Below are 22,148 nucleotides of genomic sequence, written 5' to 3' on the forward strand. Positions count from 1 at the left end.
AATGTGTAAAGGTGCTGCAGCTATTTTGGGGAGTTGTATTGGACAATAAGTGTAAGGATATTTCTTCATCGTTTGCTTCAACTTCGGATGGCTTGAGTATTTGCACACATGCATGTTGACAAGCAAGAATGTAAGGTAGCCTATGGCCGGTCTACCGTTCTCACATCACACGGAGTAAGGGAGCATCGGTTGGATTCGCAGCGCTGGACATCGAACTATAGCGCCGTGATTCGGAGTACGTTTGAGTGCCCAGAGAAATAACTTTATATATTGGGATTGCTTGGTCACCTGCGTTCCTTGTCAGTCATATGCCACCGACAACGTAAATTCAACAGCAAAATGAATATGGCATAAACTAATTCTGGAGACGCCAGTCACAGATATCGCCGCCGACTTGGATAGGGTGAATGAGAATTTCCCAAACGGTCAAATCCTATGCATACCGTGCTTGTTTACTCGCTACACTATCTAGTGTCTTCGAGAAGAGCGCAGGAGGAATGCTGGTCCAAGATCTAATACCATTTACTTTAAGTTTTTGTCCTCTTCTCTTCGGTCATTGCATTCTCTCGTTGGTTTTACTCTCATGCCAGGTAGGTATGGTGTTCGTGCGCGCCGACACGCTCTTGTAATTTTACACATGGCGAGTTATTACACTAAGTGGAGCTGTACTGTGTTTTTGATAATACTGGCTATTGATCCTGGTTGAGTGAACTGCTTGTCACCTTTAAAACAATAGTTTTTTAACGTAATATCAAATATATACATTTTTAAACACACAATGCCATGTTTATTGAGGTGCCTGGTTCATTTCTGCACCCTCACACTATTGCATCCACTATGATACGTTTTTAGTGGTAAGCAGCTGTAATCCCCAGTCAATTGTTACAATGTTTTCATGTGAAGTAGGCTATTGGTGATTGGAACGCACACACACACACAGGCAGAACACGACAGACTCCTGGAAAGTAGCACAGAGTGAGCTATAGATTCCCATCTGGAATATTATGTTGAGGATGAGTATTCTAACCCCTGGCCCGTGATACTGCCTACAGAGAGCAGTGAGCCTCTATGCAGGCGCGGGATGTTGCCAGGGTTCATGTGTAATATGATTTGCTCGAGTTTCCAAGTCCACCCACACACACTCCTCAGGGGCAGCCTGCTGCCCACTCTGTTGGTGGGTGGTTTCTCTGAGGGAGAGGGTTGCAGCCGTGACATGATACCATCCTTTATGTCTATGAATGCAGCTTCTGGGGAAGCAATATAGTAGAGGGATAGGATCTTGGGCACTATTGTTTCCAAACCACAAACCATGATGATCTAGTTTGCTGATGCCCAAGCACTAATGGTCCAGGTCATTATATACACTGATACAAGTACTCAGGGAATATTGCAGCAGGTAGGCTATGCTACAGTATATTAACATTCTAAGCTCTCATCTTGCCCTCCTTTTTTACTGATAAAAAAGCTGATTTATTCCGAAATATGCCTTTTGGGGGTGGATAATGAAAGTTAATTTTGAATGCATAATGAATAGTCAAACTATTTCTCTCTTTTCTGTCTCGCTCTCTCTGTCTCTCTCTCGCTCTCTCTGTCTGTCTCTCTCTGTCTGTCTCTCTCTGTCTCTGTCCATAAGGGTGAACTCCAGAGGTCATGCTCGCAGACTGTAACTGAGAAAGTGAGCGAACACTGCCAGCTGGCATGTCAGTGTAGAAGCTACCCTCCCCTTCCTCCCCCGCCTCCTCCCCCACCTCCCCCACGGCTACTGTTGGCCACAGGTAAGGCTCAACACTCCTGCTCACACCACATCAACCAGCTTCTGCTGTCTCACTCTCCTGTCTCACTGTCACCTGTTTCACTCACAACTGTCTCATTGCCAGTGCCTGTATCTACCTAAACCATTTCACTTTAAATGTCTTGCTAGCACTTTGCAGTACAGTGGCCTTATACCAGAGCATCTATAGTGGAATAAAGTATATCTCCTCTCAGAAAAGAGCCAGGGGCTTAGGGGGAGAATAATTTAAAACCAGGTAGAGGAAGAGTGTGTTGTGTGTTGATGTAGAAAGGCTTTTATGAGAAGACTACGAGTGCGTGATAGAGCCGGCAGAATGTTGACAGCTGAACAAAGGGCTAATTTATGCTTAGCTTGACCTTGGGGAGTTCCTAGTTTCATGTGAAATCTCTGCCTGCTGGGCTGCAAGGCTCAGTGGTTGGTTTTCCCTTGGAGGGACCCCCTGATTTAAAAAGCAGATGAGTAAATTCAATTAGGGGTTTGATACAGAGAAGGGGACTAATGAACTATCACGGCAGTCCCGTCGAGCCGGGGGCACTGGGTGTGCTTGCATGTGTGTGTGTGTCTGTTGTCACGCAGTTTTCTTTCCTTACTAGTCTCCATGTCTCCTTCAACATACTTCAGTGCTTAATTAATGATGAGATATGTATCCAATCTGAAACTGTGACATTCCTGTCATTGACAAAGTAGTTGTATTAACTATATGAATAAGTGTATGACATTGCGATGGTGGAAAGGAGCATAGTTTGTTAATATGACAGTTGATATGATTTGTATGTTGTCATGAATACTGTAATGAGAAGCTATGAAATATGGGACAGGCATTGCTGGTGCAGTCATCCCAGGTCAAAACTGAGACTGTTAAAAATCAGTCAGCCAGAAGACTTCATGCTGAGAGTAAGGAGGAGCACTCTTTCAACAAATGCTCGACAGACAGCAGTGGAAAGGGTTCAATCAGCTTAAATTATTTCCTCTGTTTGGTCAACTCAGATTTGGTCAACTCAACTCAGCCTCTTTTCATCCTGCATCACCACGTAAGGCATCTATGAATATATACATAGGGCTTTCATTGACCACTGTGTCTCTAACTTACCTGACCTATCTGCCACCTGTTGATTTATGAGTCCACAATGTCCACCATGAATGCAGGACTCTTCCACTGGGTGTTTTCTGCAAACTTGGTCTATAGTCTAGTTTTGGTTGTGTATCTTCTCACCATATTGTAATTCCCTTTTTCTGAATCTAGAGAGTTATCTACGGTTTGTATGTATGTTGTTCTATTTCTTTGGTTATAGACCTCTGTGTGTGACTGCTGTCAAGGCCTCTGCATGGGAAGATTCTCAGAATCATTTTATGAGATTCTCTGACTGTACATTGCAGCATGTCGTTCTGTGTTTGTTATGCAGTTTGACAAGAAGAGAACCATTACAACTGCGAAGAAAAACCTCTTGGCCCCAGCAAAAGAAGTACTCATTTTTTGAGTACATTTTGAAAATATCAGCTTTTTATAATAGCCTATGGTGGTTAGGAAGGAGGCACTTATTTATGTTGTTTATGTATTGGGAGGGAGGCACTTATTTATGTTGTTTATGTATTGGGAGGGAGGCACTTATTTATGTTGTTTATGTATTGGGAGGGAGGCACTTATTTATGTTGTTTATGTATTGGGAGGGAGGCACTTATTTATATTGTTTATGTATTGGGAGGGAGGCAAAACATGTATCATCTGGCCTTAGTGAGAGTTTTCTGAATAAATGAGAGGCGTAAATGATTTAACTGTCATCATTGCTTCTATAAAATCTGTTTGTTTTGGTATGTGCCAGATGCATAAGGGAGCTGATTGGAGTTTTCAGAGGTTCCAAAATAATACATGAATATGCATGAAGTATGCATGAAAGTGGGACAATGAGAGAGACTGTATCTACAAAAAGTTTCAAATAAGGGAAATTGACAGTGTTGAGTAAGAGTCTGTGCTCTAAAAATGGATCAGAAGACCTTTCAAAGGAGAGAGGTTTATCACAAGGAAGTAGATCCTTACCCTTGACTGAATTAAATCTTACAGCCGTTGACAAAATGTAGGATTAAAACCGAAGTTGGGCTCAGAGGAGATTTTACATTCATAGTGACTCATGACGTGGTGTACTGGGGAGAAACGTGCCTTGTCATTTGCTCTGGATAAATATGCAGTGTTGGAATATTCCACAGCATTACTAAGGGTTATGTGTTACCATGGAGTCAATTCCTCCCTCTCGTTCACAACATAACTATACTCCAAATACCTGGGTATGTGATTATTGCATTTCTCTCTGTTACTGGATGGTAAACATAGATCAGGGATGGGCAACTTTGATGGAGGTGGGGGCCACAAAAAATCTGAACTCATCATGAGCGGCCACAGTGTCTTGCGGGTCTGTGTACCCACATCCATACCCACACATGCAGTCAAAGCCAGCCCTGACCTTTTGGGGGCCCTAAGTGAAATTGTGTGAACAAAACATTTTAGTAGCCGCCCTCTTGACAGCAGAGAGAGAAAATATATGTTTTAGAGTTAATTTCCTGCAATCCTAAACATTTTGCCATAAAGTGGGGAGAAATGTTTGCAGTTCTTAATATGATATCTGAGTGAGAGTGACTAAGAAAATCAATGGGGGCCCCCCGGTCAGTAATTTGACTATGATTACTACAATTTTAGATAGCTGGCTAAACTAACTTACCAATATAAGAAATGTTAGCTGACATGGGTTAATTGAGTGACTGTCGGTGACTGACATAACAAGAGAGAAACTGCTGATGCACAACCAAATATCACAATTCCACCTTTTGTATTCTAACTCTCAACAGTAAGTTGAGACTGACTGAGTTCCTACAAATGTAAATCAAGTTGCCAATCCCTGATCTAGATTATTATATCCAGAATACAGCCACATTCATACTTAGATATAATAAAATATATCCCCTCTCTGACAGAATGAGACATGCGTATTGCTGGAAACCTCCCTCCTGTCAAAATGAGCAGTATTGTCAGTGCCACATAGTTCAAATCGGTCTCCATGGAGAGAGAGAGAGAGAACACTCTTGATACTGTAAGTTGCTAAGCTGCACTGAGTGTAATACAATGTCCCTGGTATGTCTTCTTGTACATGGTTCTACCCTCAGTCAGACATAATGTGACCAGAACATGGTGCTCCTGCAGGTGAAATCCATTTGGACACGGAGTGCTTTTGTAATAAAGACTGACTGCATTTTAAATGATTCATGGAGCAGGGTTAGATATCTCTGAGCATTGAACCTTAGAACAGGTGAGCACCACCCTGCTACCCAGATTTAGGAAGCAAATCAGATCCAGAGCTTTATGGTGTAATGGTGTGGTGTAATAATGGTGTAATAACTGAATGCATTCAACTGAAATGTGTCTTCCACACGTAATGGTATAGTAATGCAAGGTTTCTGAGAATCAATACATTTTTATTCAGCAAGTTGATTTACAACATGGACAGTGGTTGGGCTGCATTAATGATGAGCTTTCATCATGCTATCTTCAGCTATAATGGCAGTCTATGAAGCAGTTATGATGTAATACATAGAACAAACACAGTATCTAGGCTAAAGCAGTTTGCATGATAACCTAATCTCGATAAGTGGCCAAGTGCTGATGCTGTTAGAATGCTAATGATGTTTGAAAAATGAAACTACTGTGTCTTTTTCTCCCTTTGTCCATCCCCCTCTCTCTCTACCCCCTGTCCTCCCCACTTCTCTTCCCTCCCAGTGGTTGAGTCCCCTCTGCCCCTGTTGAGACCGTGGTGGATGGAGATCTTAGTGCTTGGGACAGGGGGCTGTGCCTCAGCTGTTTTCCTCCTTTCAGCCATGATCATCTGCTACAAGGCCATAAAGAGGTATGTTGGTTAGCTGGCAATGTGATTGGCATGGAAGAGACTGTGGTGACATTCTTATAGCCTACATCCATTCAGAATACGCAAAAAAGTATTGGCCAAGGAATTGGCTTTGGGGGTGACCAGTGAAATATACCTTCTGGAGCGCGTGCTACAGGTGGGTAATGCTATGGTGACCAGTGAGCTGAGATAAGGTGGGGCTTTACCTAGCAAAGACTTATCGATGACCTGGAGCCAGTGGGTTTGGCAACGAATATGAAGCGAGGGCCAGCCAACGAGAGCATACAGGTCACAGTGGTGGGTAGTATATGGGGCTTTGGTGACAAAACGGATGGCACTGTGATAGACTGTATCCAATTTGCTGCGTAGAGTGTTGGAGGCTATTTTGTAAATGACATCGCCGAAGTCAAGGATCGGTAGGATAGTCAGTTTTACGAGGGTATGTTTGGCAGCATGAATGAAGGATGCTTTGATGCGAAATAGGAAGCCGATTCTAGATTTAATTTTGGATTGGAGATGCTTAATGTGAGTTTGGAAGGAGAGTTTACAATCTAACCAGACAACAAGGTATTTGTAGTTGTCCACATATTTTGAGTCAGAACCGTCCAGAGTAGTGATGCTGGACGGGCAGGCAGGTGTGGGCAGTGATTGGTTGAAGAGCATGCATTTAGTTTTACTTGCATTTAAGAGCAGTTGGAGGCCACGGAAGGAGAGTTGTATGGCATTGAAGCTCTTCTGGAGGTTAGTTACCACAGTGTCCAAAGAAGAGCCAGAAGTATACAGAATGGTGTCGTCTGCGTAGAGGTGGATCAGAGAATCCCCGATTTGACACACTGAACTCTGACTGAGAAGTAGTTGGTGAACCAGGCGAGGCAGTCATTTGAGAAACCAAGGCTGTCGAGTCTGCCGATAAGAATGTGGTGATTGACAGAGTCGAAAGCCTTGACCAGGTTGATGAAGACAGCTGCACAGTATTGTCTCTTATCGATGACGGTTATGATATCATTTAGGACCTTGATTGTGGCTGAGGTGCACCCTTGACCAGCTCGGAAACCAGATTGCATAGCGGAGAAGGTCGGTGGGATTCAAAATGGTCAGTGATCTGTTTGTTAACTTGAAGTTAAGCATTAAGGAGATAGATTGGGGGTAAGGCCCTGCAATAGACTAGCGTCCTGTCTAGGGGATGTACTTGTACATCAAGTTGCCTCACGCTAGAGAAACAGGAGATAGGAGCAGGAGCCTATGAGCCGTTCCGGCGGGTTCTATTTCTCGGAGTGGGCTGATTTCTCAATTGTGTAATTGTACAGAGCTTTTTAGACTACCAGCTGAATGTTTGCGAAAGTAAAGGCAAGATGGCTTACCGGAGAAAGCCCATGACCCCTGTCCCTCTCGCCGTAGAGAAGATATGCACTGTTTCGATTAGTTCATCAAAGGAAAGGCCATGTGGGGTTTTAGCCTGCAGCACAACCAAGACCCAATTCCCTGTCTGATATTCAGGCAGCACAGTGTGTCACACAGGCACCCAGAAACACTCGTTCAGACACATAAACACACACATATACTGTGCAAGGTTCTGGACACAGTCACACATGATAAACACACATAAACACATGCTAACAGACACAGTGTTACTAAAGAATATGAATGTGTGAGAAGAAATGCATACAGACACAGCTGTAGATACGTTTCTGCACATTATTTGAATACATCAAATTGTTAATCATAAAGCTGTAAAGAGTGGATGCTACATATGTCTTTCCTCAGGATTATATTTCTACTTTTCTCAAACGACAAACAGGCAAGGTCAGGCAGTGGAACTAATAGGCGGTTGGCTCAGGAATTCATTATGGCAATTTTCCAGCCCCCTCTGTCGCCAAGGGGCACCTTTTTTAATGCAGCGATGGCAGGAAAGTGTTGTTGCAATATGGGCCGCTGTAGCCTCAAACCCAAGTCATTATTTATGAATTCATTTGCGCAGTCATTCAGTCGCAGGCCACATCTTTTATACATGCAAGCAGGTCGTGTCCTGAAGCTCTGATGGAAGTGGGCTCTGTGACTGCAGAATCTGTGAAACACCAAGCCTCCATCCCCTCTGACTGAGTGAGGAGGGAGAAACACTCTAAGGTCCAGTCTGATTGCCCACATTGAACACTCATTAGTCCTGAGCCAATGAAAAATCAGTCTGAGGAAACTGAGGAAATTAGAAAATTGAAAATTGTCATTGGCGCTATAATCATGCATCCTCTCTGACTGAGTGTGAGAGAGAAACAGCCAGAGAGATGAAAGATACAGGAACAGATACGGATGTTGTCTACCAAAGCTGGGAAACCGCAGTAATTGGATGTCTTTGTCAATAACAATGTGATAGTGGGTTTGTCAGTGAGAAAAGCAGAGCCTGTTATATATAGCCCTTCCGGGCCCCTCAGTGGTCAGGGCTTTCCCAATGAAAATCAGCTGGAGTTTGGCCAAGGCCCCAGCAGCACAGACACTAGAGGAGCGATCTCTGGAAGCCCCGGCCGTCCCTTAGCTCGGGCTGCACACATTTGGCCTTTTTTGTTGTTGTCTCATAATCTTATTCCGCCAGTCATCTGCCAGAGCGAATGAGGTTGGACGAAACCCATTCCATTCAATTCAATTAGGTTTGTAGCGTCAGGGGAGCTGCTGTTAGTGAGCATAGAGAGGAAGATTCAGCCATGCTGTGTGACAGTGCTGTGCTATCCAAACCGCAGACATGATGCTGCAGTCCATGCTGGCAGCAATGCAGGGAGTCTAAGCACCACAACAAAACAAGATAACATACTAATGAATCTGTTCCGGTTTTTCTCAACTACTTGCTCCTCAGGGATTTCTGTCCAACAAGGAGGACAAATTAGGACAGTTTGTGTTTCAGGGTAAATCCATCATAACCATTCAGTTATGGAAAGATTTAATGAGGAAGCTAAATATACTGTATCGGTAATACATATATTACATAGTAGGTTATCTATTATGGTGTTTTGATATTTAATTACCACAGCAACTTTCAAAACAGTGAAAGTGAAAACCACTATGTGAGGGGTCTATGAACAGTAGCATGTTCCTCTAATATCCTGATGGGATGAGAATAACTGTAAACAGCTCAACACATGTCCCAACCTCAACATTATCCCTTCCCCAAACTTCAAACGGATGTGTGCTGCGATTGCACAGCTTTGATATGAAATATGAATCTGACCTGTGAAGTGTTGTGTAGCCACCTGCCACGTGTCAACAGCATGACATCTATTATTGAAGGCCTGGGGAGAGGTCGCTGTGAGGTCCAAACACCCTGCCCTCTATGCTGGCCTTCCTAGAAAAACATTGATCATTAACTAGAGACTAGGTCAGAGCCTTTTGAGAATGTTAAAACACCTCTTTAGTGGTCTGTGGAGACTGCAGTGGGGAAGTCTGGTGTATCCCATCTCCCCTAGCTACCTCCAATCACGAACACATGCACGCGCACACATACACCCCAGCAGTAGCACATCATGTCCCAGCAGGATGCACTTGGACCCAGGAGTTTCCTCTCCCAGGCAGGTTGTCCCAGAGGGAGAACACAGCATCTGTTTATCAGCAGGGCTGGCGTCTGTCTAGCCATCACCACCACCGTCCGGCACTACAGGACACATTTACAGAAAGCACAGGAAGTGCACTGAGTCACTATCATTGTCTCGTGTGATGGGTAACCTTGCCTGAAATTTAGGAAGCCAACGGTCACCCCCAGACAGGAAGCTAGTAAGGAAGCTACTGAGTACTCATTAGTGACTATTCAGTTATACTAATGAGTGACTCCAAGTTAAGTGTTTCTAAGTTAAGACTGGAAAGAGGGAATGGGTTCAGAGACATTAACACAGGACATTAACCATGGAGATTAAACATGCTCTTTTTACAAGAAGACAGAGCATTTGTGGTTGATGATTTGTTTAGTTTATTTGCACCAATGGAAACAAGTGATAAACAACAATACATATTTAAAAAATATATATATTTAATACTGTGTGCAGGTGCGGTTGGAAGCCCAAGGGCTGAAATATAAAAACCATACCACAAAAAAACAATATACAATGCATAAATGCAAAAATAAAATACACATTTTGTGGACATAACATTTGTGGATTAAACTGAGAATGACTGTCTGTCAGGTAAGACTAGCCAGCTGTGGCTTTAAGAAGAGAGGGATGGAGACACTGACCTGAGATGTAGCTTAAGGGTCCCCTGTGCCACTGAAGGCTATGTACAGTATTGAGTGGGATACTGACTGTATTCAGATCTGTCTCTGGGTTACATAAGCCTGGACAGAGGAGAGCAGCTGAAGGGGTCGGCACAAAAGACACAGTACACTGGACAAATATAATAACCACAAAAGCACTGAGGGATGCATGAGAAGGTCTTGCATTGAAGGATACTGCTTTTCACAGAGCAATTACAGTGGAGGATCATGTGCTTCGGCTTGTTTTTATCCCGAATGTGGCTCGCCACCATCAATGGAGAGTGTGTCTAAATGCCACATCCAACTCTTCTGTTTGATTTGTATCTTGTCTTTCCTTTCATGGCTCTGAGAGTAATGTGGCCTTTTAATGTTCAGCTTATTAGAGAAGATGGCTGACCAGTGCATCCAAACACACTAGCTTATGGAATCCAATCTCTCCGTAGGTGAACAGACACAGGCTTTAGTAGAATGATTGATGTTTTTCCTGAAATTGACTAAAGCCCCTTCACTGTCCTGACATAAATTGTGTCTGTTTGCAGGAAACCGCTACGGAAAGAGGAGAACGGGACAAGTCGTGGGGAGTATGCCATGAGTGTACGCAAAAAGAAGGCCATGGGCCCCAACAACACTGTGGTGTAGACTGTCCACTGACAGAAAGAGGAAGTCACATCACCATCATCCCCACTACCCACCCTATCCTACCCAAAACTCCTATTACGCAACAGGGGGTTGACCTGTTAAAAATGCATAAACGACTTTCCTTCTCTCCTAGCATGTTGCCTGGATGAAAGACAACGTCCAGATAAAGGAGAGTAGCGAGAACCAGAGAGAGAGAAAAACTAAACATGGAAGTGGATTCAGAGAATGACAAAAAAAAGTGAATTGAGAAGTTCTACACCAAATTGTCGACAAGAAGTGTCATTGACAGGGGAATGGTTGACTGCTAATCTGTCAATCTACACAGCTCCACACTTCTTACAGACAACTTCGATGTAGGAACAGACACTGAAGCACTGCGATGGGATAGGAGGTTGCGGAGGACCAGATCAAGAACAAAATGTGCACGCAGTTTTTATTGGGAAATGCAACATTCTTTTCTACGGTCGGGCTGTCTCATCTATTCTCATCTGACCGTTTTTCTTTTTCACTTATTCAAGCAGAATTTGTATTATACTGGCACAGTTGCAGGTTCTTGCTGTGGTTTGAGATGTATAGTGCTCATCTGACTATGCAATTAAAACATACATTTACAGGTCATACCAAGTGGGAAGTAAAACAACAAGATCAAGTCAGTTCCTATGTTCCATACCAACAACACAACTGAGAACAGCCTGAGGACAAACTTTATCTACTTATCTAATTTGTTCATTTATTTATTTACTGTATTTATTCATTAATTTGTCTGCTTATGTATGTTATTATTGTTTAATTCAGTCAGTTTAATGATTTGAAATGTTTTCTTTTTATATTAATTATTTAGTAATCATATCATTCATTTTAATGGTCTGACGCTTCAAGCCCACTTTTAATTTGCTACAGACACTGATGCAGAAAACACATCTGCAAAGAGTTTTGGCGCTCAATTGTTCATCTCTTGCTGTTTGATATGCCTTTCTGTGTTCCCCTGCGACTTCAGCGAATATGATGGGGATTTCTGTGATGCGAGTTTGTGAATGTGTGTTTTCTGACCGTGCTTTTAGCAGCTTATTCTACCCCTCAATTCTTTATCACAAGACTAACATGGTATTACATTTTGTGCTGTCACATCTCACTGGTTAGACAGTCAGGGGGAGGTAGTGGGGGACAATGGGAAGCCCTTTGCCGTGTTCTGATGTGATTTTTACAGTCTTAATTGTTCCACCTCCCAGCAAGGAGAGAACCCATCACTATAGAAACAGTGCACATGATCCCAGGACTGACATGCTGATTGGTGGAGGACGGGATTCCAAACAGAGGCTGATCTGGATATCAAGTTGCAGAGAGGATGGCCTCAAAGAGGGACATGTGACTCAGTGCACTCACACTCGCAGGCATCCCCAACATCCTTCTGCAATAAACAGTCCACAGTTGATTTAAAGCATCACTCAATTATTACGCTGCGTGTTGGCATAGGTGCAGTTCATTTGTATATTAGTGCGTGTTGTGTGCGTGAGAGAGAGCACAATACATGTATGGCTGGCAGTATCTGAAAATGTTCCATTACTGTTGAATTTTGTAAACACAGACCTTGCATTGTGAAATGCATAGGAATTAGCATATCTTACCAGTAATGTACCCAGAAACTGAAGATACGTCACTAATACTGTACATTGAGGGAAATAACCTTGGATGCATGAATGTAAATATTGATATTTAAAAATATCTGCCTTCTGGACTGTTAATAACATGTACAGTGTAACAGAAAATATGTTTATACATAGTAGAAATTAAACAATGTGCTACCAATTAGAATTAAATCAATGTTATCATGTTTATGGAGCAAGCCATTCATGTATATTTGGCAATGAAAGTTATTTTACAATTGATGCATTATATACCAAAAGGATACATAGAGTCTTATGTATACATCGATAATGTGCATTCAGTTGATTTAATTGCTGACTTTTTCAGTTGTAAATAAAGGTGAACAGAATGACAGGCCTATAGTCTTATCACATAAGCATCAAAAGGAGAGACACAATTAGAACATGGTTTAATTGAATGGCGTACAGTACAACATTGATAAAGCCAGTGTATGTTAATGGTTTTTTTTAGCCTGTACCCATGGTGCCTCTCCTCTCCGTGTCTCAGAGAGCTCTGTGCTGGTCTTCTTCTGGGCTCCCCCTGGGTGCAGGACGTGTTCTCAGTCTGTCTCACACCGTTCATTTTTAATGAACAGCGATCAAACACGGCCATCTCCCTGGGGCTCGGTCATGCAAACAGGATTTCTTGTGGGCCACTGGGGTTCTTTTGATGTCAGGGTCTTGGCACGGCCCAATCCCTGTACACAAACCACATTATGTACATAGGACTGGTCAGCCACTTCTGCTCTGCTACCACTCTGGCCATTGTGACACATGGGTGAATACAGCAACTGACAAACCCAAATCATACAATCTGGGAATATGTACTCTCCTCATGAATGTTGTCAATAGATAATAGAATTGGGAAAAGCTATGGGCTCTGGTAGGTCATCAAGGAATCAATAAGTCCATATTCTTGAGAATGTTCCTCCTTTAAAAGGGGAGACCATTAGAAACACAGCCACTTTAGAGGGGGAGAAATCCAGCAGGGTCCAAGCTGAGCCATGTAGAGAGGGAGAGAGGAATGGGAATGAGAGACCACACACTAGTCTGCCTTCTCCTGCTTTAGATGTGCCACTTGATGATAATGCCATGGGACACTCTGGGCAATTTAAACATTCATGCATTGTCCAGCCAGGGCACTCTGAGTTGCTCTGTAATAAAAAGGATCTGACAGGCCTGAAGAGGAAGGCCAGGGATCCTCTCTATCTCAACAAGCTCTGTGTGGCTTTCCTAGATAAAAGACAATGTATTCCAACAGGGTAAATGGGAAAATAATCACCTTGTTATTTGTTTAGCAGCAAATTCGATCCATTCTTGACAGTAATATAGCGATTGTGGTCTTAGATCGTTTCTATCATTACATGAGTTAGGCTTCTTATGTGCTATTGACTGATTATGACCAATCAGAGGACACTTGCACTATTGGTTATATATGAGTATATACTTAAGCAATAAGGCACGAGGGGGTGTTGTATATGGCCAATATACCAAGGCTAAGGGATGTTCTTATGTACGACGAAACACCTGGATACCTGGATACAGCCCTTAGCTGTGGTTTATTGGCCATATACCACAAACCCCCAAGGTGCCTTATTGCTATTATAAACTGGTTACCAACGTAATTAGAGCAGTAAAAATAAATGTTTTGTCATACCAGTGGTATACAGTCTGATATGACTGTTAGCCAATCAGCATTCAGGACTCAAACCCCCCAATTTTTAATTGTTATTAGACATCCAATGAGTGTTTCTGTGTGTCTCTTATTTGTGGCTGTTAGCTCAAGGCTGAACTGTTTGCTGTTGAGCAGTACAGGCTACCCTTTATATCAGAGAAAATCCATGCATGTCCATGCTGCTGTGTGTGTCTCAAAGCTGACCTTCGCAATCTAGGGCTGCTTGCTCTGGGGACACTCTCTGCCTGAGAGCCCTTGGTCAGCATTAATTACCCACTAGATCTCCAACTGCCTGCTCATCAGGTCAGTGCTCCCATATGGTCCTCCAGGATGAGGGAGGCCAGCAGGCAGGCCGGGGCAGGGAGAGTGCTGGGTACCTTTGGGACATTGATTAGATAAGCAGCTGCTAATAAGAGATTCTTTAAAAAAGAGCTGCAAGTTCAAACGATCATGACAGTGGCAACGGCTGGCAGATGCAGCCCCGGTGCAAGGTGATTTCACTTGATTAAACACACACACACACACACACACACACACACACACACACACACACACACACATAGGAACACTGTTGCAGAGAGGCTATTTGATGAGCCAAGCACAGAGATTGATGGAGTCACCTGTGTGTGTGTGTGTGTGTGTGTGTGTGTGTGTGTGTGTGTGTGTGTGTGTGTGTGTGTGTGTGTGTGTGTGTGTGTGTGTGTGTGTGTGTGTGTGTGTGTGTGTGTGTGTGTGTGTGTGTGTGATATCATCAGACAGCACTCAAAGCTGGTGACTCATTTGACACACGCCTCTCATAGAGGATCCCTTTACAAAGTGCAGGCGTAGAGAAGTTATGAAATATGATACATTCTACAGGACTCATCTAATTCTGCCCTGCTTGTTTTCATTTTGTGTCCGACAACCATGGCATTAAATAGCTTTTTAATTCAACTTGAAAATAAAGGGGAAACAATGTAGAGAAAAAAAGTGAGTGAGATCAAGCTTTGATTTAAACATACGGTATTGCCCAGCTCTCAGGTGGCATGGCATTCCCTGACAAGTGCCCTTTCCATAATGTCATTAGATTCCACAACAATGCTTTATCATGACAAACCACATTAGACCAGAGGTAACTGTATTTGGTCCATGTCAGTGGAAAATGATGGCTAGGTTCTACAGGGGGCGGTCAACATGGACTAGCCTGTCTTGTTTACCTCCCCTGTTTGGTTTCATCCTGATCGAGTTACAACGCTGCTGCTTCTGTTGCTACTGCAACCCACATTGTGTCTGATCGATCTGGGCTCTGATGGCGAGAGGCAACCTGTTGGAACTGAGCAGAGGAAGAGGTGAGACAGGAGCCCTAAAGTCTAATTGGATTTACTGATAAGATATATAGTATGATTGCTAATGGTTTCTTCTGAGCTAGGATATGGGTGGTTCCTATACAGTCTTTGGGTTTAACAGATCCTCTTGCAGTCATTTAGTTTTCCCATAAACCTTAGGGAAGATAAACTGTAGTAGTTACTGTGCAGATGTGCAATCATATCACACTTTGTGCACTTTAACTGTCCTCTGTAGAAATGACAGTGACAACAGTATTTAGAAAATGTGTCTTGATTTTATTATTTTTATCAGGCTTGCAACCAAGCAACTGACCATATCGATATAGACCATGAGCATCACCAAGTGAACAAGTCTGAGCTTCAGCATTCTTCATCCAGACTATCATCTGCTGCTATATATTCTCTCCGTCTGTTCTGACCTCTGATGCAGCACACAGCATGTTGGACATCTAACCTCCTATCTACAGAACTGTGATCCCCCTACATCTGCACACCTGCCCAACCTGTACTCACCTATCCTTTCATTGCACCAAAGAATAGTATAGATATACAAAGTTTAGAAGGTGCTGAAGATGATTACATCAGAAGCAGTGTCTTAAGACGGCGAGAGTCAGTTTATGCAGGAGTCGACTTCCTGATATTTATGGTCAGGCAGGCAGCAGACAGATGCATGCTGGTCCTCAGGAGGACTGGGTCTTGGAGGATCTCCCATAGTGAGAGGTGGGCAGGTCACATGGGGTAGAACTGTGAGGCAGCCTCGGATGACTGGATTTCCACCTGAGCCATCTTGAACTGTGTGCACTGCAGCCACTTGCGCAGGGCGAAGGGCAGGGCCCCGGCCGCCTGGCCCTGCACACACTGGTGGTTCACTCTGTTCTGGATGGCCTGCAGCCGCAGCTGTAGACCTGCAGACAGGTGCTGCATGGGACAGGGTGAGAGTTTTTTGTTCTGAAGAAAATGTGAGCATCTATATCCATATATAAACACAATACAAATCCTATTTGAATTGCAGTTTAACTCTTACCTTTAGGTTAGATTGAATCATGGGCAACCACATAGGTATTAACTGATGGAGAGAAGAGGGGAATTTTGAGTTGAAATAGAAAGCAACATGAAGAGGCAAAATAAAGTGTAAAATCAAATGTTAGGGGAAATTATGGGTAAATGCCCCTCTTACCTTCACAAAGATAGTTGAGTTGCATTCTTGTAGAGCCTCCATCAGGCTAATGACATGTAGACACACCATCTCCACCATCTTGGAAAGTTAGAAATAACACATTTGTTTTACTGCAAGGGATCAGAACATGATTTATGATCACCCCGCTTCCAAATATGAATCAAAATATATCATGGCAAAGCAGATTCTTAGGCCGGGATTCAATCTGACTGTGTATTTGGACAATGCTTTAAAGGTTATTTCCGATTGGGCTTACATAACAGCAATGTCCTGTCAGACACAACAAGGATCTGTTTGTGCTTTAGCCAACTCCTCTGCCACATTGACAACTACCAAAATCTGGGTAGTAGTTTGCCGAGGTGACAATAGCCTGGCTTTACATTTCATATTCAAATGCACATATCTCCATGCACATCCTATTTCCAGCCCACCCCCTCTTGCAGCTGACAGAGAGATAAGCGTGTGGATCTTCCTCACCACTTTGTTGTGGGCCATGAGCTGCAAGATGCTGGGTGTGACGCGGCTCCAGAACTCCAGGCCGGTCAGAATGGCGTTGGAGGAGAACTCTGTCTGATTCTGGTTCTGCAGGGCCGGAGTGGCCGCCGACTGCTCACAGTAAATGGTCCACAGCTGGGCAAACATGAAGGCATGGAACAGGGAGCACATGTGCAGCACTGACGTCTGCAGACAGAGGATGGAAAGAAGAGAGAGGTCAGTGACACTTTGGTCTCCTAGACCTAGACTTCAGTTGACTTCAGTTGAGGGAGGACAAATACAAATCTTCATACGTTTACGTAGCATTTACTTCAACATTTATGCATAGAACATTTAGACATTGTCCAGACCTTGGATTGTTCAGGGAAGCCGATGAGGATGACGATGAGGTGGTCAGCGATGTGTGAGCCGGCATCCAGGGGGATGGGCATACAGGAGGTGGAGCCCTGGTGCAGGGCATAGTGGGTCAGGGAGCCCAGGAGCAGCCAGGACAGCTGGCGGATGTGGGACACACACTCAATGAACTCCTTAGGTCTAGGGAGAGGACAGAGGTTAAACACTTTTTGAGTATACATTACAGTCTTATTAGTCTCCCAATGTATTGTAATGACGTATAGAAGCACTTCTACTGACAGCATTCCACTAAAAACTACAGAAATCTAACTGGTCAAGTCTGCTATACCATTTGTGACATATAGTTCTATCTTCATGGTTATTAATAGTGAGATCACTGAAAGTGACATCTGTGCTGTGACTGTCTGTGCCTCTCACCCCTGCTGCATGGCGGACGGGGGATGGTAGAGCCAGGGCAGATAACGGATCACTGCCTTGTTGTCACGGTGATTGCCTTTGCTGATCTCCATGGCAGCTACCTGTGCCAGGCCCACTTTCAGGTTCCCTCCGAACGTGTCCTCGTGCAGTGGCTGACAACACGCCTTCATATGGCTCTGGAGAGTGTCACATGATCACAGGATAGGTCACATGACAAGGGCCTGGCAGTGACACCACTCTCAAGGTGTGGTGTCTCAGGGAGAGTTGGGATACGCAAACATTTTTCCAATTCACACCTGCGTATAATACACACTTGTACATGTATGAAATAGGACAAATATAAGCACCCACCCACATGACGAGATGACTAGAGGTGAGACTTATGTAAGACAGGTGAATGAGGAGGAAACTCACTTTTAGTTTGGTCAGCGTGTGCATATCCGCTATGAAGTCTAGAAGTTCACTGATGTATTGCCTCATGCATTCCATTGCTGCTGTCGTGCACTGAAAAAGACAGAGAGAATAGCGCAACAATCAAAAGGACCATATCTGTATCTCATTTGGTTTCATTAGGTCATCATAAAGGGACCCATAGAACCAATGTAATGTACTGTCTTACCCCTGGAAGAGATGAGATCATGTGCTTTGAGAGAACAGTAGACTCTGCTAGCCTCGTACCAATATCTGAACAAACAAACTGACAACATACACGGATGCAGTTAACATAAATAAATATGCAAAGTCATCTTAGGTACTTTGGAGTTAAAGTCTTTTCCACAAGTAGTTCTGATTGTACAACTGTTTACCTGGACCAGCAGTAGCAGGTTAGTATCGGGTAGAGGAGACTTGAACTTCAGAGCCTGTAGAAGCTCCATCACCACAATACGGGACATATAGAACTTATCTCTCTCCTGGGCAAACAAAACACACCAACTAGCTCAGGATAGAGGAAATAAGGATAGTGGAGAGAGAATATAGAAAACCACTGTGTACAAATGTTGTAATTAATTTTAGGGGAACCATGTGAGATAAACTCTTAGGCATACTGGGGGAAGAAGGTTTGCCGAGTGGTTGTCTTATTTAATATTACAGGGTTGTGCACTATATCTCTCTGCCTCTCCAGTGCTCATACAGTGTTGCCTGTGTGTACTGGAGTATAAAGGCTGTATGTGTTCTGGATAAAGACAGAGAGACAGAGGAGCTGATTAGCACGGCACCCAGTCTAGATCTCCTCTCTCCCAGAGATCCAGTTCAGATGAGCCTGTCAGCCTGATAAGCCACTGCTCTCTGTTAAATCATCCACTCAATACAAAGCTCTGCCTGCTGCCTGTTTACCAACTAGACTGTCATCCTCTCTCTCTCTCTCTAGTATACTTATGGCATAGCAAACAATAATTACCTTATTATCACCTTATTATACACGTTGGTAGTGGTACATATTGGTTCATACACTACACTACAAAAGTATGTGGACAAATGCTTGTTGAACATCTCACTCCAAAATCATGGGCATTCTGGGAAGGCATTCCACTAGATGTTGGAACATTGCTGCGGGGACTTGCTTCCATTCAGCCACAAGAGCATTAGGGAAGTCAGGCACGGCAGGTAGCCTAGTGGTTAGAGCAATGGACTAGTAACCGGAAGGTTGCAAGATCGAATCCGTGAGCTGACAAGGTAAAAATCTGTTGTTCTGCCCCTGAACAAGGCAGTAAAGTAAACCCACTGTTCCTAGACCATCATTGAAAATAAGAAGTTGTTCTTAATGACTTGCCTAGTTAAATAAAGGTAAAAAAAAAAATGTTGGGCAATTAGATCTGGCTTGCAGTTGGCTCTCCAATTAATCCCAAAGGTGTTAGATGGGGTTAAGGTCAGGGCTCTGTACAGGCCAGTAAAGTTATTCTACACTGATCTAGACAAACCATTTCTGTATGGACCTCGCTTTGTGCACATTGTCATGCTGAAACAAGAAACCCATTTCATGAAGCTCCCGATGAACAGTTGTTGTGTTGATGTTGCTTCCAGAGACAGTTTGGAACTCGGTAGTGAGTGTTGCAACCTAGGACAGAAGATCTTTACACGGTATACGCATCAGCACTCGGCGGTCCCGTTCTGAGAGCTTGAGCTTGCACCTAGACGTTTCCACTTCACAATAACAGCACTGATGAACTGACTTGCTGGAAAGGTGGCATCCTGTGATGGTGCCATGTTGAAAGTCACTGAGCTCTTCAGTAAGGCCATTCTATTGCCATTGTTTGTCTATGGAGATTGCATGGGGTTTCCACATACTTTTGTATATTACAAAATAAATTATTGCCTTCTCATTAGCATGAACCCCCAATACATACAGTGCAGTTGATTTGGGGTCACATTTGTTAAAATGTTCAATGTATAGTGCGTTAGTGATAAACATAACTTCCCAAACACCCATACGTCTACAATAACCCAATGAAAAATCCTCCTTAAACTTGTATTTGAGAAAGCTCACCTCATAAGACTAACTGCACAGGAAACAGTTAAATAGACATTATCAGTCATGTTGACTTGCATATTGAGAAACGGATGTTATATAGCAGGGATTTAAAAGGCTAGAGGAAATCAATAGAGCTGGAGACATAAAGCATGGCGCTGTGACAGCAGTAGCAGGGGGAGGATCCATCATTCCTGCAGCAGGAGACAGCCAATGCCCCAGCTCTAACAGAGGGAGGCTTTCCCTCAGATACACACCATACATCCTCAGCCCAGAGCCCAAATTAATCATGTAAATCAATACTGGCTGATTGCCTACTTAATCATCTGTGACACACAGCCACCTTGCTGTCTAGCGGGAGAGGCTGGGGATAAGTATTACAACCAAGAACTACTGTATACAAAGGTCTGCAGACATGGTTTTATATTTAACAATGTGGGAAAGTTATATTTCTGTATCGCTTTTCTAATTGGGCCTTTCACGTGAGATAAATGCATTGCTACAGATGAAGGATCTTAATTTAAGCCAGTTTGCTACAGCAGGAAAATAATCCTGCAGCAACAGGAAATGTGAATTATTATGTGGATTATAATGTACATTTTTTGTAGGGATTTATACATTTTTCATTAAGGAAAATCGCTGCGACAAATAATTGTACAGTTTTTCTGGATTGCTAAGACACTTTTAATGAAACTGGGGTCCACTTGCTTTCCATAATAACCTAATGAGCACAACAGTTGTATTTTTTGCAAAACAGTCATTTCTCATTGCTTTCAAACACAATGCAAATGCTAAGCACATTTTTACAAAACAGTAAACACAACTTTCTACAAAATGCGCAAGTTAGTTGAGTAAATCATGTCAGACAAAATTTGAACATTTGGTCAGAGCTGATACAAATTACTCCCATGAATGTGAACCTCTTCTGCACGTGTCCAAAACACAATTGTTCAATCAGCAATCAGTCCTTATTCATGCATAAAAGAGGTCACTTCTGAGTTGCTTATTGTAAAAATAGACCAAGTAAGAGAGCAAGGACAAAGGAGAGGTCGAGGGGCCCATAGAGGAAGATAGTGCAGCTCTCAGTTAAAATGGAAAAAGGTAAAATAAAGCAACAAATGTGATCAAATTGAGATCCTACATTTGTACATAATAAACAAATATACTAATATCAAATGTAAGCCAACCTGTACATATCTTACCTTATTGAAGGCTTTGTAGCAGAGGCCACACAGCTCCACCAGGTAAGAGAGGCTGAACACTCCATACTGGATGACAAAGCTCAGCAGTTTAGAGAAGGGCTCCAGTAAGCTCTGAGGAAGAAGAGGAAGAGAGGGAGTTAAGGGTCAATGCCTGGTGGGTGGGTGAGGGGATCTTACCACACCAGTGGTTTTGTTCTTTTTTCTGCTTATTCTAAATGATTAAGACTTCTGGGTTCAGTCATGCAAATGACAGTCAATGTGAGTGAGCTGTTCACTGACCACTGAACAAGACCTCAAATCAAATCAAAAGGTTATTTGTTGTAGACTTAACCATGCGATTGTTGCTGACGAGCCCTTCCCAATGATACAGAGTTAAAAAATGATCATAATAAAAAGAAAAATAGTAACACGAATAATAAAATGCTCAATGGAGCTACAGTATATACAGGCAGTACCAATACCAGATCAATGTGGAAGGATATGAGGTAGATACTATGTGTACATGAATGGAGCTACAGTATATACAGGCAGTACCAATACCAGATCAATGTGGAAGGATATGAGGTAGATACTATGTGTACATGAATGGAGCTACAGTATATACAGGCAGTACCAATACCAGATCAATGTGGAAGGATATGAGGTAGATACTATGTGTACATGAATGGAGCTACAGTATATACAGGCAGTACCAATACCAGATCAATGGGGAAGGATATGAGGTAGATACTATGTGTACATGAATGGAGCTACAGTATATACAGGCAGTACCAATACCAGATCAATGTGGAAGGATATGAGGTAGATACTATGTGTACATGAATGGAGCTACAGTATATACAGGCAG

The 22,148-nt window shown here is 43.1% G+C and overlaps 2 protein-coding genes across 2 annotated transcripts in view; one reads left to right on the forward strand and one right to left on the reverse strand.

Moving 5' to 3' along the window:
• The first annotated feature begins 193 nt into the window (after positions 1-193).
• Positions 194-12,542, forward strand: LOC139383771 (proline-rich membrane anchor 1-like). The gene is made up of 4 exons (XM_071128337.1): positions 194-590; positions 1,634-1,775; positions 5,556-5,682; positions 10,447-12,542. The coding sequence occupies exons 1-4, from the start codon at positions 408-410 to the stop codon at positions 10,544-10,546; spliced, it is 552 nt and encodes a 183-aa protein (XP_070984438.1). The 5' UTR covers positions 194-407; the 3' UTR covers positions 10,547-12,542.
• Positions 12,543-15,468: 2,926 nt separating this feature from the next.
• Positions 15,469-22,148, reverse strand: part of LOC139383589 (protein unc-79 homolog) — a 76,276-nt gene continuing 69,596 nt past the window's right edge. Inside the window, exons 41-50 of the mRNA XM_071128159.1 lie at positions 21,302-21,412; positions 18,439-18,543; positions 18,252-18,329; positions 18,047-18,136; positions 17,633-17,808; positions 17,212-17,395; positions 16,844-17,047; positions 16,367-16,444; positions 16,214-16,255; positions 15,469-16,107 (exon numbers count right to left, since the gene is read on the reverse strand). Coding sequence (XP_070984260.1) covers positions 15,919-16,107; positions 16,214-16,255; positions 16,367-16,444; positions 16,844-17,047; positions 17,212-17,395; positions 17,633-17,808; positions 18,047-18,136; positions 18,252-18,329; positions 18,439-18,543; positions 21,302-21,412 — 1,257 coding nt within the window. The 3' untranslated portion in view covers positions 15,469-15,918. The remainder of the gene's footprint in view (positions 16,108-16,213; positions 16,256-16,366; positions 16,445-16,843; positions 17,048-17,211; positions 17,396-17,632; positions 17,809-18,046; positions 18,137-18,251; positions 18,330-18,438; positions 18,544-21,301; positions 21,413-22,148) is intronic.

This window comes from Oncorhynchus clarkii, chromosome 25, assembly GCF_045791955.1.
Source record: "Oncorhynchus clarkii lewisi isolate Uvic-CL-2024 chromosome 25, UVic_Ocla_1.0, whole genome shotgun sequence".
NCBI classification, from domain to species: domain Eukaryota; kingdom Metazoa; phylum Chordata; class Actinopteri; order Salmoniformes; family Salmonidae; genus Oncorhynchus; species Oncorhynchus clarkii.